This window comes from Phasianus colchicus, chromosome 22 (assembly GCF_987193195.1).
Source record: "Phasianus colchicus chromosome 22, bPhaCol1.hap1.1, whole genome shotgun sequence".
Lineage (NCBI taxonomy): Eukaryota > Metazoa > Chordata > Aves > Galliformes > Phasianidae > Phasianus > Phasianus colchicus.
This window is the reverse complement of record NC_143457.1, coordinates 6991616-7007594: the sequence shown is the minus strand read 5'-3', so window position 1 is coordinate 7007594 and position 15979 is coordinate 6991616. Positions and strand designations below refer to the sequence as shown.

Genomic DNA, 15979 nt, shown 5'->3' with positions numbered 1-15979 from the left:
TGTAAAACCTCTTCAGTCTGTGAAGATGAGCTGTGGAATTACAGCATCTGAAAAAAGACCATTTCTGAGATGTAAGGTACACCCTTACTGCCCCTGCAGTACAAACAAGTAACAGGGTAGTGAGCATCTCTGGATGCAAACTTTGGAATGCCACAGATACCTGAGGTGAATGCATCCTTTTCTAACTGAGCTAGCCCATGTTTAAAATACCTTAATGAGGGCTGCCCTTCTCATCTTGAGCCTTTAAACTGGGAATTCCTGTGGTGGAGATGCAGGTCAAGGTTTTACTTTTTGTACTCTTCCTTTACATGCTCACCTCTGTGCCAGCCCTCCACTCCTGCTGTCACAGCATGATTCAGCCAGTGATAGGCTACAAGGATCACAGCTCTGGGTACCACTTGTGCTGTAAAAACCTTATCAGCCTCCCCTGATGCAAGTCAGCCCATGCATTCATACCCAAGGACAGCTCAGCCACCCTGGCAGAGCTTAGATTCAAGCAGATGCTTTGTTTTTCATTACAGCTTAGCAAAGAAAACTCAGTTCCTCTGCCTTCCCACTCTATTCTTTCTTCCCCCACTGTATCAGAACCATCATTGTCTAGTTGTAAAGCGGTTCATGCAAAGGACAGGTGAATCTTAATTTTAGTCTCTTGAATTCATAATTCTTCTTGAAGTAAAATTACTGACACAGATCTTGCCCCATTCATTTACTAAATGTTACATAGAAAAGTTTCTTAAAGCGTGGTTTGTTTTCCCTGCTGTATCAGCCCACTAAAGAGTCAGACTTCTGTTTTTCCCTTCTGTGTAAGTACTACCAGTGGCCTTTCCCATCCGTGAGGCACAATGCTCCTGCAGCAGGTTCTTCTACGCAGTAGTCAACGTGAAAACTCCATTTTTGCTTCCCTGCAGTTTGCAATAGTCAGGCACTGCTGAATTGCATCCACACGGTGGAGCCCCTTGCCTATCTATCTCCCTTATACCCAAGTTTCAGGCTGCTCTTTCCTGCTGAATACCAAACTCCAGCCTTCCTCTCCTCTTCATTTTCTGCCAGTCAATCAGTACAAAGCCTTAAAAACACTGTCAGCATAGCCCTACTTGAGAAACTGCTCCTTTTAACAACTTTGTTCTATGAGAAACTGCCATTTTACAGCCGCAGCCTCCTCTGGGACTTCTGTTTGTTGCTCCATACATCGCCAACAATTAAAACAGAAGCTGTAAGCAACACAGACTCAGTTTTTAAGGCGATCCAGTGCCATTTCCAAATTGCTGAGCAGTCTTCCAAGTTCACCAAGCTGCTAAGGGAGGCTACTGCTTTGAGCAGCGCTCTGGGGGTGAGGCAGGTTCAGGAGTTAAGGAGCGGCAGAGAGGCACAATGTGGTGGTTTGGCATGCAGCTGCTCTGCAGGCAGGGAAGGAGAGGGGTTCTCAGAGGGCATAATGGGGTTTTGGGTTGGCTGGGCAGGTGAGCCTTTGTGAGGCAAATGCAGCACAGCCCAAGGGCGAAAGCTGACACCGCAGTGCCCAGTCCTACCAGTCTGGCCCTGGCTCTCAGGTCACCTCAGCCAGCAGTGCTGTCACCTGAGCAGAGATCTGTCCCAGCCCATGCCCAACTGCTGCACACCAAGCCTGCCTTCAGGCTGGCTGCAAACAGCCCCTGGCAGGGCTGCGTGCTGCTGAAGGCACAGCCGTTCTCCCCAGAGCTCTCTTCCTCGCTGCCTTTTGGCAGGTCACTCCTCCACACTCACCTTGCTTGCAGCAGGAGCTGGACAAGAGAGATAGGAACAGCAGTCCCCTGGCAGAGCATGAAGGGGAGATCTGCTCGTGGTGTTCCTCCTGTCCTTCCCTCACCTTGCATATCACTTAGGGAAGAGCACTTCTGGTCACGTCTTGCTGCCACCCAGCACAACAGTTTTGCACACCAGTAAATCATGCTAGCAGACTCTTGAATCCAGAATAAAGCAAAGTCATTATTCATTTGTTTCACTTAAAAAAAAAACATGGTTCATTAAAACAGTTTTAATGAAAAAATAAAGTTCTGAATTAAACTATAATTATATATGGCTGAAAGTGATGAACTAAAACAATGGAGATGTTACTTTTTTTCTCTCTGCTGATACTGTAATGTGCTGGACTTGTCAGACACCATCTATTGGGATAAATCTGAAAAGGTAACAGAACAAGAGTCAGTCACATTGATTAGTATTTAACCTCTGGGAAAAAGAGGCAGTTCGCTTGGCCATTTAACACTTAAAAACTTCAGAACACATTCCAGGAGGTCCAGTTGAATTGCAGACACGCTGTAAACACAAAGATGCCAGTGCTCAGAGCAGGTCCAGCCCTCACAGCTTGCAACCAGGATCTTCCAAAGCCTTTCTGTTTGCAGAGTGAAATGGCAGCATTAGAGAACTTTGGTTGTATTTCTGGCTGCAAACAGCAGTTAGGCAGCCATAAGGGGCAAGTCTTTGGCAAACTCCTCGGTGGTTGCACTTAGCTTCTGGAAGGCAGCATACCACAGTCATGGTCTAAGTTTTAACAGAAGCTGGAGCTGGTTTTCAGAACCTAGAGTCAGTTGTTACAGTGTGGTGGGATGGGAGTTTTATGAAGAACCAAGGCTGAAGAACAGTTGCACAGCGTGCAGCTCCATCATCCTGAGCCGGCCGTGCCCACGTCCCACACGGGAGCCCCGGGGCTCTGCTGTGCTGAGCAGCCTGCACGAAGCTTTGGCAGCCTGGCGTGAGACGTCAGGGAGGGTACCTGACTGTACACTGGGGAGACCCTGCTCCTCACCAGCTGCATCTCCCCCTGGCACCGCACTCAGGTAAGGCAGGGATCTGACCGGGCCCGTCTGCAGACCGACGTGACGCGTTCCTACCAGCACAGCTGGTCTCACCTAAGCTCCAGTGCCAGCCAATGACTCTCCTCATCTCACAGGACACAGAACACATCCATCAGGTGTAACTTAGAAGAAATGTCTCAAAATCATAAACCTAAGTTGTACGGTGCATACAGCTTGCTCTGTTTGGTCACTGAGGGACAGCGCCTCCATCTTGGTGGCCTCACAAACAAGCCTGGACTCCCTCACTCTCTTTTCCTTCCCAGCACCAGATGAATCTTCATTTCGCTTCACCTTGCTAGCTGCATAGCCTGCATTTGTGGGGTTTTTTTGTATGTAATTTGCAGCCAACAGGTTAAAGAATTTGGTTTTCTGATTGGAAATCCAGTCTCAAAATATAAACAGCAGAAACAAAGTCAACTCAGCTGTAGTACTGATGGAAATGATCAAATCTCGAACCAGACTGGCCAGGTTCTACATTTACTACAGCCTCTTTTACAGTCCACGCTTGAACTCTGGGCTGAGAAAAGGGAGAATCGTCATCTTAAAACAGCACCTTGGAGTTTAACAAAGGGCCAGGACACAGAGCGAATGGTATTCCCCCCAAACACATTTGAGCCAATCATGCAAAACAAAGTCACAAAAAATCACCATTAAGAGACTTCTAAGAAATCTGATGTCAACTAATTGCCAGCACTGCCTGTCCAGAGAAAGGAGTGTTCTCTTTCTCTAAATGCACCAGTCAGTCCCCCAGAGCAGGGTGAAGTCCTGTCATTACACAATGCCAAATCACAGCACTCACCTCCTGCCCGGGCCCGTGGAAGAGGAGGCAGATCACACAGAGGTTGGTATGCGTTCACACTCACTCCTACAGAGCCTTAGAATATCTAAGATTGATATATACGGACAAATGGGCAGGTATAATAATACATTAAAACACGTGGCCATTTACTTTTCGGACTCTTCACACAGATTCCCTCCTCCTCCTCCCTCCTCAGAGGATGAGTTTCCTAGCACAGAGAAGGTTTGCAGTTTCCCAGCGGGATGAGAAAAAACACGTGGCAAAGATATTATACATTCCCAAAACATCGTCCAACTCATAGCCGTAACCGGACAAAACCCCACTGAACCCAGAGAGCTTAATTTGTCTCTTGAGCTAATTGGTATCTAGCAGCAGTTCTGACCAGTCTGCTTCTTCCACCCCGGCCATCCAGACTTGGCGATACTTCATCCCCGTACCGCAGGCAGGCTGGGCAGCCCTTGGCCTGAGCAGCAGCAGTTCGGGGGAGCTGTGCCCGGCCCCCAGCCGGTGTCTGTGCTTTGCACGGCTCACCTGCCGCCCGAGCAGCGCAGCAGCACGCGCCTCCTCGCTTAGTCCAGAAAGCGCCTGCGCGAGCCCGTCCGGGAGCGGTTCGAACGGCGAATGTCAAACTTGGAGTCCCGGCACTTCTGGCAAATGTAGACCTCTGGGACGTTGGACTTGCGGATCTTGGCACAGGAGAGGTGGATCCAGGTGTGGCACTCGTTGCACTCGATCATCGGCCGCCCGGCAAAAGGCTTCATGCAGAAGCAAGTGACCAGGTCCCAGGAATCGTCATCTGGAAGGAAAAGCAGCAGGTTACGCTTTTATCTCCTGATGGCTCCCATGTCTTTCAGCTGCACTGGGAGCTCTTCTCCTTCTGATCTAAATTAACGCCCTGGCTCCCAAAGACAGGTGCTTCGCTGATTTTTCCAGGTCCTACAAGGAACCAGTATGCAAACTCTTGTCAGGAAAATACTCTCAACGGCACAAAAGAGGCTGTGTTCCAGGAGAGAACACCTAGCTGCCTCTGCAAGGTCCCAGTAGTTCACAACCTCGCCCCTCCCCCAAAAACACCTACTAATTGATTCTGCATTCTCCTCACACTACGAGTACTAGAAATCAGTGGCAGCACCATTGCTTTCACACGGCTTGGCATCTCTCAAGCCACCCCGGCAGCCGGGCCACCTACCCGAATCCACCATGATGTCCTCATCATCGCCGGTGCCGTCCTCGTCCCGGAAGACGACCTGCTTGCCCTGCCGAATGACCGTTCGTTTGCCCACGCTCTGGATCTCCACCGCCTGCTCGCCCGTCCCCGTGGGGTAGGTGACGCTGGAGGCCGTGTCAGAGTCCCAGACCGAGCAGTGCTCAGCCACAGACTGAGGGTCACCCTCAGACGAGGGGCTCATCGGTGTCTCTGTGTAAGAGTCCTCCGCCTCCAGCTCCAGCAGCTTCTCCTCGTAATCTTCCTCTGCAGACACCTCCGTTTCCCTTCTCTTCAGTTTTTTCTTCTTTCTGATCTTATCGATCTGCTTTCGCTCTGGCAGGAAGTTGCTGGGCTTTGCCCGCTGGAACAGGGAACTGTAGGGCTTTGCTCGCTTCAGCTGGCTGAAGTTCTTTCTATTCTTGGCAGGAAGGGAAACCGAGGAGGGGATGTCATTGAAGCGGGGGTCCCAGCTATCGCTGTCAATGGTGCCGCCGGTGCTGTTGGGAGGGCTGGGGCTGTTCCTCAGCGGCGTTTCCTAGAGAAACACACAGCAATCAGACAGCGGCGTTATTTCCAAGCTGCCTTACACGAGGTGCTGCAGTGCGTGGCATCGCACCCCTCCCCCTCCGGCGTTGTGCTTCTCGCCCGGCTCAGCCCCGATCCCTTCCCGCATCCCGAGCCGCAGCTCCAGCCCAGCACAGCCCGGGGAGCGGCCGGGACCGGGCCCAGAGGAGGGCGCGGGGCGATGCTGGGAGCACAGGGACCGGGGCGCCCACCCGCTGCCGCCCTCACCTCCTGCGGGTACGGGATGTATCCGGCGTAGGCCAGGACAAAGGTACAGAACTTGTTGAAGTCTTCCACGGTGCGGTGCCTCCGGGAGGTGGGGGAGAAGTCCTGCGGGGGAGGGAGGGAGGGATGAAGCGGGAGGGAGGGGTCAGCGCGGCCGCCTCCGCCGCGGGGCCGGGCCGGGCGCACAGCCGGGAGGCCCCGCTCCCCGCTGCCGGGAGCCGCCCCGCCCCCCCCCTCCCCGGTACCGCTCCCCGTGCCCGCCGCCCCCCCCTCACAACCGCTTCTCCCCGGCGCCGCTCCCCGGAACCCGCCGACCTCGCGCTGCTGGGAGCCGCCCCCCCCCCTCCGCGCCCCTTTTCCTCCCGGTTCCGATGCCGCCCCCCATCGCCCCCCGCCTCCCCCCCCATCTCCCCGGCGCGGTTGCCGGAGCCGCTCCCGCCCGGAGCCCCGCCCGCCGCCGCCGCTCCCCGCGCGAAGCCCCACCCCCACCGCCCGCGGCGGCACCGGGCACCGCCGCGCCGCCCCCCCGCGACCCCCGGCCCCGGCCCCGCATCCCGACCGCCGCTCCCAGCCCCACGGCCGCCCTCGCGGCGGGAGGCGGAGGAAAAGGGGGTGGGGGGGGGAAAAGCACCGCCGGCCGCCGCCGCCGCCGCCATTCCCGTCCCCCTGCCCCCCCCACTCCGGCTCCCGGTCCGGGGACGCTCCGCGCTCGAGCGGCGCAAGATGGCCCCAGCCCGGCAGCGGGAAGCGGGCAGCGGCGGGCACCGGCGGCGGGAGACGCCCCCGGGAACGCGGCTCACCTCCGGGGCGAACGGGGAGGCGCAGGAGTCGGAGTCCATAGCCCGGCGCGGCGGGAGGTTGGGCGGGCGGCGGGCGCGGGCGCGGAGCGGCGGGGGCGGCCGGGCGGCACCGACACCCGCGAACCGCTCGGTACCGGCGGGAGGCGGCGAAGGGGCGGGCGCTGCCGCGAGGGCCGCCGGGAACGGTAGTCCGACCGCGCGGGGAGCGCCGGGAGGCGCAGGGAGAGCGTGCGCAGTGCGGGCCGCGGGGAGCGCCGGGAGCGGAGCTGCGGGGACGCGCGGTGCGGGGCGGCGCCGCTGAGGGCGGGGCGGCGCGGGGCGGAGCGGCGCGGAGAAGCGCGGGGGGCGCGAGGTGAGCGAGGTGAGCGCGGGCGCCGCGGGGCTCCGGGAGGCGCGGGGGGTTTCGGTGGCGCTGGGGCGGCGCTGCCGGCGCTCGGAACGGAACGGGCCGCCCGCGCCCCTCGGTTCTCCGCGCCGCTTTCGGGCCGGGGCCGCGCGGTTCGGGATCCGCCTCTCGGCTCGGCGCCGCGGGCGGCTCCCGGGCCGGGCTCAGCGGGCGGCTTTCCGAGCCCCGGGAGGCGCCGTGCGGAGCTCGGGCCGGCCGCTCCTCCCGCGCGGTGCCGTTACGCGGCTGCGGGGCGGTTCGGGGCCGCGCAGCTCCCGTTGCAGTCAGGCCGTCCCGGCGGCTCGGAGCTCCGCCGCCCCGCATCGCTCCGGGCGCCGTCGCCGTGCCCCGGCCGTGCTTTCGTTCTGCGTAGCGCTGTTCTGTTCGGCGGCCGGCAGCGCTTTGCTGAGCGCCGTGCGGGTCGGGGCCGCGGGTCTGCGACGGCGGCCGGCGGCAGGAGCTTTGCGGGACCTTGCTGCGCCCGCAGCCCGCGTGCGGCGGCAGGCCGTTATCTGAGGGACCGCAGCGCGTGCCCGGTGCTCCGGCGGTCCCCGCGCTGCCCGGTTGTTGTGTCAGCGCCCGGCGCTGCCGGCGGGGCCCCGGAGCGCCCACGTGGGCGATTTGCTGCTGGGGACCCGGCAGCCCCGAGCAGCGGGCGGAGCCCCCGCTGGGCGCAGACCTGCAGGCGACGGCCGGGCCGAGGTGCGGCGCTCCCGGAGCGATCCGGTGCGCGAAGTTACGAGCTCAGCCTGCGCCCAGAGCTCGTGGGATCCCTTAATCCCGTGGAACTTAAACACGGGCTTCTTAAAATATAATTAGCCTAAGCTCAGAAGGCTGCTGGCAGCGCCATCGCGTTATGCAACTGCAGCTCCTCTGTGTCGGGGCAGGAGGATGTTTAGAGCCCTGTTTGGTTTATCCCGTTTCCTGGCCGCGGGACGTCTCTCCCTGCGCTGACCTACCTGCCTGTTTCTTTTCTCTCCTTCCCGCCAGCTGCTCTCAGTGCTGAACCCCGGCGTCCCTTCGGGCTGCGACTCGGCGTGCGCCCTCGTCCAGGCACGGCATGGCAGCCAGCGCAGGTGGCGGCGGGGCGGCGGCGGCGGCGGCCGGGGAACCGGCACACGCGGTGTCGCTGCTGCGGGGGCTGAGCGCGCTGCGGGCGGAGCGGAGCCTGCTGGACGTGACGGTGGTGGCGGGCGGGCGGGAGTTCGGGGCTCACCGCGCCGTCCTGGCCGCGGCCTCCGGCTATTTCCGCGCCATGTTCGGCGGGGCGCTGCGGGAGGCGCGGGCCGAGCGGGTGCGGCTGCACGGCGTGGAGCCCGAGTGCCTGTCGCGCCTCCTCGACTTCGCCTACACCGGCCGCGTGGGCGGGCTGGGCCCCGACATCGCCGAGCGCCTGCTGCGCGCCGCCGACCTGCTGCAGTTCCCCGCCGTCAAGGAGGCGTGCGGCGCCTGGCTGGCGCGCCAGCTGGAGCCCGGCAACGCGCTGGACATGCAGGACTTCGCCGAGGCCTTCGCCTGCCCCGCGCTGGCGGCCGCCGCGCACCGCTTCATCCTGCGGCACGTGAGCGAGCTGGGCGCGCAGCTGGAGCGGCTGCCGCTGCCGCGCCTCCTCTCCTACCTGCGCGACGACGGGCTCTGCGTCCCCAAGGAAGAGGCCGCTTTCCAGCTGGCGCTGCGCTGGGTGCACGCCGACCCCGCCGCCCGCGCCCCGCTGCTGCCGCAGCTCCTGGCGCACGTCCGCCTGCCCTTCGTGCGCCGCTTCTACCTGCTGGCCCACGTGGAGGGCGAGCCGCTGGTGGCCCGCTGCCCGCCGTGCCTGCGCCTCCTCCAGGAGGCCCGCGACTTCCAGGCCGCCCGCCTCGACCGCCACGACCGCGGGCCCTGCGCCCGCATGCGGCCCCGGCCTTCCACCGGCCTCGCCGAGATCCTCGTCCTCGTCGGCGGCTGCGACCGCGACTGCGATGAGCTCGTGACCGTGGACTGCTACAACCCGCGCACCGGGCACTGGCGCTACCTGGCTGAGTTCCCCGAGCACCTGGGCGGGGGTTACAGCGTCGCCGCCCTGGGCAATGACATCTATGTCACCGGTAAGGCGCAGTGCGGCTGGGGGCGGGCGGTCTGAGTCCTCCGCACCGTGAGGGCCTCTTCCAGGACAGAAGTACCGGCGGCCATGGGAGCCCGCTTCCCGCGCAGCACCTGCCTCCCCTGCTGCTCTCTTGAGAACGTTTCTGCTCCTGTAGGTGGAGAAGCAGCCGGGCTGGCTGGCTGATGCTGCGCGCAGGGCTGGAGCAGCACGGGATCGAGAGCAGCCTGTGCATCTCTGTCTTAACGTTTGTTCTGGGTCATTAGCAGATGTTCAGGTAGGGGGCTGGTAGGAAAAGGCAGCTGCATCTTTGGGTAGGGCTTAAGAAGGGCAGGCAAAAGTGTGAATCGGGAAAGCTTATGTGAAAACGTCAGTGTTGAGACTCCCATTGAAAATACTGGGTGATTGCTGTGAGAATTGGCTTTCGATAGAGGAGCGAAGAATCTGAAACTGCTCCAGCACAGCGAGGCTGGAGCCTGCAGAGGAGCAGAGGCTCCTGGAGGTGGTGCTGGGTGAGGATTTAGCAGCTGATCTCAATCTGGGAGGTATTTGGTTGTGACTAATACTTCTGAGTATGCAGACAAGTCACAGAACTCGCGCTGGGGAAACTTTCAAACTGTTTGCTCTGGATGATGTGAGTGACTTGAGAGGGGCTTTGGATTTCTGGCTGCAAAACAAGTGTTTGGGTCCAGAGCCTGCGAATCACAAGCCAGGCGTGTGCTGAGACAGGGGCGTGTTGGAAGGCTCTGGGAGCAGATGAGGCACTGAGGAGTGGCAGCAGAGTGCGTGAGTCACTGTGTCTCCCTCAGCACACACCCTGCCTGCTGATGGTCTGCTGGGGCTGTAATTACACCTCTAAAGGTGACACAGATGTGTAACTTGGTGCCTAACCACATATAGGTACTTCTTTGAGCTAAATCCCCGCGCTCAGAGTGGCAGTCCTGCGGCTGGCACAGTTGTGTGGGATGTGCTGTTAAAGATTTGAAGTGCAGGTGGAGTGGAGTTGAACAGAGAATGGTTCATTCTCTGATTTTAGCAGGAAACAAAGCTTAGATTTCAAAGGCAGCAGTGTGAAGAGGAAGATCAGTTTGTATTGATGCCTTTACGTCCCTTCCAGAGCAATGGCAGGCAGATCTGGGGGTGCTCTCTGCTGAGAACCCTGCACTTCAGCCAGGCTGCTGCTGCTGGAGGTGGTTCTGTGCAACATCAGTGTCACTGCTCGGGCGGCGGGGAGGGCTGGGAGGGCTCCATGCTGCTAACAGCAGCAGCGCCTTGGCGTCTGGGTGCTGGTGAATGTTAATCTCTGCTATGTACAGCAGCTTGTGGACAGCAGCAGAGGAACTGCGAAATGGAAAAGCCAGTGGTTATTTAGAACAAAGGAGGATACTTGTTTTGAATCACTGCTGAATAGACACTAGGAATGCCATGGGAGAATTCCTTCTTGGCTTACTGGGAATCTGGGTCAGAAATAGCGCAGAAAGTTTGGTAACATCTTCTCACTTCTGGTCTCCTGGGATCTAACTGTGTCCATAGCGCGTGGCTCTGCGGAGCAGAACAGTGCATGTGGATATTAAGGAGGTGTAGCTGGAAGATACGATAGAGTCCAGTTCAGAGCCATGCCCTCTCCTCTATCTCCACAGAGTGCTTTCCTTCCAGGGAATATTTCTGTGAAACAGCACTCTTGAAATGTTTTGTGTTGTGCTGCAGGGGGATCGGATGGATCGAGGCTGTACGACTGTGTCTGGAGATACAACTCCAGCGTGAACGAGTGGACAGAGGTGTCCCCAATGCTGAAAGCCAGAGAATACCACAGCTCTACAGTCCTGGATGGCCTGCTGTACGTTATCGCCTCCGACAGCACAGAGCGCTACGACCACTCTGTGGACAGCTGGGAGGCCCTGCAGCCCATGCTGTACCCCATGGACAACTGCTCCACCACCTCGTGCCGAGGCAAGCTGTTCGCCATCGGCTCTCTGTCTGGCAAGGAGACCATGGTGATGCAGTGCTACGACCCTGACAGCGACCTCTGGTCCCTGGTGAACTGCGGCCACCTGCCTCCGTGGTCCTTTGCCCCAAAGACCGTGACTCTGAACGGGCTCATGTACTTCATAAGGTGAGCAGTGGCAGCAGTTACTTCCCCTGTCTCCCTGCTTCTGCGCCAGGTCAGCCAAGGGTTTTTCCTGGGAAAGCGTGTGGGTCTTGGGAGTGGTCACACGAGGTACTGTGTCACGAAGGCAAGGCAGCGCTTCCTCTGCTCTGCAAACTACCACGCTTCTTCCTTTTAGTTCTGTCACAACTAAACCTCAAGGACATATGTTTGAAGTCCTGTAAAAATATCTGAATTTTAAAGCTAGGGCTGGGAAATAGCCAGGGTTACAAATCGGGCTGACGTTGGCAGTTGTGCTTGGAATAGACTTCTCAGTTTTCTTGGCTTCTGGTTCAGTCCCCCTTGTTGCTATAAATAAGTGAGTAAGCTCCAAGAAAACGTTGAACTGTAGCATAGCAGAGGACACCCTCTGTCTCAGCAGAGGTAGGAGGAATGAAGATGAACTGATTGGTCCCTATTTTTAAGCACCTTCCCAATTTGGGATGTAATTACCTTTCTGCAGCCATCCCGGCGGAGGCAGCAGCTCTTTGTTCTGAACCATTTTGAGGAGGAGAGGTTTTTGGAAAAGCGTCCTCAGGATTTAAAATACACCCATGTAAAGGATGTTTGGGTCTTGTTTTCTGCTGTACGTCTTATCTTGGATACTTTATAAAGAATTTGCACTGTAGGCCAGTAGGCTTAAGAAGGGAGGCGCACAACTCTTGAAGTCAGTTCTGTTAAATAAAGAATTGAGTGCATGAAATTGAAAGCACAATTTCAGAGGCTGAATCCCTGTAAAAGGAAATAGAGCAATTGAAGAATAAAATGAGATTTTCTTCTTTGCCACAGCCTGTGAAGTCCGTTGTCTTGGACTTCAGTTCCAGCAGAACTGTCTTGGGCTGACTGGCAGTGCTTTTCTGTCTGCCCTGACCTTGTCCTTGCATTCTTGTGTCAGCAATGAGCATTTCTGCCTTACAAACATCCCTCACCTGTTGCTGTCGCGTCTCACAGTGGTGAGCGGCTGTAAGAAGCCTTGGGGGATTGTGCTGCCTGTCAGCTCTTCTGTTACAGTTCTTTGGCCTGCCTAAATTTGGCGTGGCAAAAAACTCAAGCAGTAGGGATCTCATTGCTTCTACATGCATAGAGGTTTAAGTCTCTTCAGAACAGTGCTGATTTTTCTTTGAGACTCTTATGTGTTTGGCACCAAAGCCAATAAAATACAGGCTGACAAATGTTAGTCTGTGAACATGCCTACCATATATGCAAACTCAGAAACAGTCTGGGTTTGAGAAAGCCCCCGGGGTTGCCTCCATATTGTCTTTTGTACCTCCTAGGTGGTGTCCTAAAGCTCAGTGTACATCAAGAAGTACATGAAGTGTTGCTTTGCCCAGGGAGAAGCTGAGAAGGGCCATTCAGGCTCTTTAGATGTAGGTTACTAGCACTGAGAATTAGGGCAGTGCTACTTGAGCGATGTCTCTGCTGGCATGTTTTGTGTGCAGAGGTGCAGCAGAGTTCTAGGGGTTTCCTGAGGCTGAACTTTACTGCTGCTATCTGAGAAGTCCATGCTGGAGACCAGGCTTTGCTTTGAGACCTGAGCCTTCACACAGCAGCCCTCTGGTCTTCAATTTACACGGCAGGGCTGGAGGAAAGGTGCTTGTGGCAGCATTGCAGGCCATGGCTCAGGCTGTTCAGTTGTGGGCTTCACGAGGCAGAAGGTTTTGACAACGCAGAAAAGTAATTTTGCATTATCTCCTGCAGGGATGACTCAGCTGAAGTGGATGTTTACAATCCAGTGAAGAACGAATGGGATAAAATCCCTGCCATGCTTCAGGTAGGATGCTCACCACCCTACTGAATGCTTATCTGTGCTAATAATGGGATTAAATTACCTTTGGAAAGCAGTATTCTTCTAGATGATAACCCTTGAGCACAGAATGCATTTAAATGTATCATGGTTACCTGGAAGGAAAAGTTTCTGATGAGAGGCACTGCCGGTGCAGCAGTGCATGCGTGGCCCTGGGGGCGGCCAGCAGCTTCAGTGCCACGCAGGGGTCAGCAGCTGCTGATGTGTCCGAGTGGGCAGGAGGCCTTCCTGGTTGGGCAATGCCTGCCCTTCTAATCGTGGTGCTTATTTGATCTTAAATTGTAGGTCCACGTTGGGGGCAGTGTGGCTGTGCTAGGAGGGAAGCTCTACGTCTCCGGCGGCTACGACAACACCTTTGAGCTCTCGGATGTCCTGGAAGCTTACGACCCTGAGACACGAACATGGAGTGTAGCAGGGCGGCTCCCCGAGCCCATCTTCTGGCACGGCAGTGTCAGCATATTCCGACAGTTCATGCCAGAAACCACACAGGAGGATGACAGCATCACGCTGGACAACACCATCAACTTGAACAGGCAGCGCCCGAACCTTCACCACCAGAACCTGAACGAACTGCCTTAGCAGGGGAGCGTGCTGTCCCTGCCTCAGTGCGAGTTCGTTGTCCACAACCAGTGTTGCTCTGAGAGAAGGCAGAGGCAAACTGGAGCCTGGAAGCAAAAACAAACTGATTAGTACAGGGAGTAAAAATGGAGTGTTTGAAATGCTGTTGTAGAAACCTAGCTGGCAGAACACGAAGCCTTTGGGTGCAGTGTTCCTCAGCCCTTTTCTTTGGAGGCCGAAGGTGCAGTGCTACTCACAGAGAGGATCTGAGAAGTGAACTCTGAAGAAAATGGTTGTGTGAAGCACCACTTAAGCACCACAGCTTACAGCTCTCGGTCAGACACCCTTCACCTGGAGCTCCTTCACTTTGCAACGCTTTGTTTGTCACGTAATTCCTTTCTTCAGTCTCTTCCTATGGGGGGAAAAAAAGGAACAGAAGGAAAACAGGCAGGACCAAACCCCTCAACAGGAGGGTTCTGCTGGGCTCTGGACTCCCCTGCTCTGCTGTGTGCTTTAGAGGAAGGCAGGCCTCTTGGGTCTCTTCCTCTGTGCAGTTAGAGGGGAAGAGATGTTTCTATAAGAAGCTGAATGAGAGGTCGCTGTGAGGGCATTGCCCTTCGTCCATCGTGTCACTGTAGTCCCTGGCTTTGTTTAATGCCTTCTGAAAGAACACGTGTCTATGCAGCAGGGATCTCTGAGGGGCTGGGTTATGAAGCTTGACCTATCCTGTTTTCTGAACTTCAGTTCTTCGTATGTTTTGCTATTTTTTAAGTTCTGGCATTTAAACTTCTGCAGGTATTTGTTTTCCTACCCTTCTTAGAATGGCACTTTTGTTTTCCCTAGTAAGAAACACCTTTATTTATTATTTAATCACATTCTCACAACTAGGTTGCCTTCATTTCTGATCACCTGCACTGTTCTTTAAAGGGAAAGAGAAAAGTGCCTGCCTTGGCTGGCTTGTGGAGCGCCGGGGCCCTCAGGGAGGAGCCTTTCTGCTTTCCCATTTTGACAGAGCTTGTTTGTATCAGGCTGCTCGGCTTGTAGAACACGCCTGGGTAGCTCATTCTTCTGACTAGGGCTCTTTGCTGACAATCCTTTCCCATCAAGCTCTTGGCACGTATGCAGGGTCAGGCAGATAGGCCCTGTGCAGCAGGGGCGCGTTCTTGTTTGCTGTTGTAAAGGAACCGGGTGGAAGTTCTACTATTTTAGGAGAAGGCTTATCTGGAAAGGTAAGCACAGCTTCCTTAGATTTGCTGCAGACTTATGGAAAAAATAAGCTAGTGGTGTTTAGGCACCATGATGCAGAAATGCATTAACTGGTGTGAAGGAACCTACTGAACCTCTGGAGAGTCCTTGTGCCTGTCTCGTCTTCAGTTTGCAGAGGCTCTTGGACTTGGAGTAATTGGAAAATGCTGCTGGCATCATTTGGCTGCGGTGTAGGAGTTAGTGAGAGTGCTGCAGAGTGCAAGGTAGTTATTTAGGGTTTTCTTTCGTTGTTGTTTTTTTGGTCTGTGTAAGATATGCCTTTATGCTCAAGTGACCTAGCTAGCTTGAATTGTATTTCCTCTGTATACCTTCAGCTGAAGAAAAGCTGCTTGCAGTTGACTTGTGGAATGTTTCTTAAACAAGCAAACAGTTGGAACTGGCTCATCTAAAAATGAGCACTACACCTTCAGGAAAAGTGTAGTGTAACAGTGGCTGAAATGGTAGCTGGATTGGTTTTCTTTTTCTGTCTGGTTTTTAACCAAGGGGGAAAAAGTGAATTTGAGCTTGATTCAGAAATGGAAAGCTCCTCTGTACCTTCTGGCTTGCCAATGCATTGAGTACATCAGAACTATCTCCATAAAATTGACGTGTTCACAGCTTTAAAATATCTGTTTTGCCTTGAATACTATTTTATGCTGAGCTGTTTAGCCGTGAGACTCAAGAAAGCTGTTCATCAGGCTTGGGCTGTACTCAAAGTTGGAAGCTTTGACAGTGCCTTGAAGCTGCTGTGCACAGAGGGTGTGCGGGTGGGAGCGCAGCAGGGCCTCATGGCACAGTGCTCTCATTGCCCTTCAGCTTTAAAGCACAGGAAAGTGCAAGCAATGGAATTGCTGCTGGTGTTGCACCCAACACAACGGGGCTGCGCTGCCACTGCTGCTGGGAGCAATCCCTGCGTCCCGCTGTGCTCCGAGCACACTGAGGCTGCCCATCCTCACAGAGCTGTGTGTGCTGCACACTGATGTATTAATGCTGAGCTCCAAACATATTGCATACAGCACATCTCATTCTGTAATTCTCACTGCTGGATCTGCCACCCCAAAATTCCCCAACCAGTCCAACTGTTAGTGATCTGTATTTATTTTTTGTAAAATCCATTGTGTCCAAATCTTTGAGTACTTCAGTGTTTGAATACCATCCTTTGAAACAAAGGCATTTTACATTTACAGATGATGTATTTTTATTCTCATAGTTTGTTTTTAAATTTACTTGCAACAGTCAAGTTAAATAAAACGTTACATTACATCCGTATCCCTTTTGATGCAAAAATCACCAGAATAGGCTTTCACTGTGACATTTCTCATTCCAGGC

The 15979-nt window shown here is 55.5% G+C and overlaps 2 protein-coding genes across 3 annotated transcripts; one reads left to right on the top strand and one right to left on the bottom strand.

Moving 5' to 3' along the window:
• Positions 1-1945: 1945 nt before the first annotated feature.
• Positions 1946-6567, bottom strand: PHF13 (PHD finger protein 13). The gene is made up of 4 exons (XM_031613294.2): positions 6430-6567; positions 5633-5734; positions 4823-5375; positions 1946-4429 (listed from the first exon to the last, which is right to left on the bottom strand). Exons 1-4 carry the CDS (start codon positions 6466-6468, stop codon positions 4203-4205), a joined length of 921 nt encoding a protein of 306 aa, XP_031469154.2. The 5' UTR covers positions 6469-6567; the 3' UTR covers positions 1946-4202.
• Positions 6568-6677: 110 nt separating this feature from the next.
• KLHL21 (kelch like family member 21) lies at positions 6678-15913 on the top strand. 2 transcript variants are annotated; one of them, XM_090123130.1, is made up of 5 exons: positions 6678-6781; positions 7805-8901; positions 10605-11010; positions 12742-12814; positions 13133-15913. In XM_090123130.1, exons 2-5 carry the CDS (start codon positions 7875-7877, stop codon positions 13424-13426), a joined length of 1800 nt encoding a protein of 599 aa, XP_089979256.1. In that variant the 5' UTR covers positions 6678-6781; positions 7805-7874; the 3' UTR covers positions 13427-15913. The 2 variants fall into 2 exon arrangements, with proteins under 2 accessions (XP_089979256.1, XP_031469451.1); XM_031613591.2 differs by having other exon boundaries at positions 6700-6790.
• Positions 15914-15979: the final 66 nt, after the last annotated feature.

What these genes read in the sequence shown, in the direction of transcription:
- PHF13 (XM_031613294.2), bottom strand. Translation starts at nt 6,468, where the DNA reads ATGGACTCCGACTCCTGCGCCTCCCCGTTCGCCCCGGAG. An exon ending in CCTCCCCGTTCGCCCCGGAG is followed by an intron (nt 5,735 to 6,429) that starts GTGAGCCGCGTT and finishes CCTCCCCCGCAG; the next exon opens with GACTTCTCCCCCACCTCCCG. An exon ending in ACATCCCGTACCCGCAGGAG is followed by an intron (nt 5,376 to 5,632) that starts GTGAGGGCGGCA and finishes GTGTTTCTCTAG; the next exon opens with GAAACGCCGCTGAGGAACAG.
- KLHL21 (XM_090123130.1), top strand. Translation starts at nt 7,875, where the DNA reads ATGGCAGCCAGCGCAGGTGGCGGCGGGGCGGCGGCGGCGGCGGCCGGG. An exon ending in GGGCTCATGTACTTCATAAG is followed by an intron (nt 11,011 to 12,741) that starts GTGAGCAGTGGC and finishes TATCTCCTGCAG; the next exon opens with GGATGACTCAGCTGAAGTGG. An exon ending in AAATCCCTGCCATGCTTCAG is followed by an intron (nt 12,815 to 13,132) that starts GTAGGATGCTCA and finishes CTTAAATTGTAG; the next exon opens with GTCCACGTTGGGGGCAGTGT.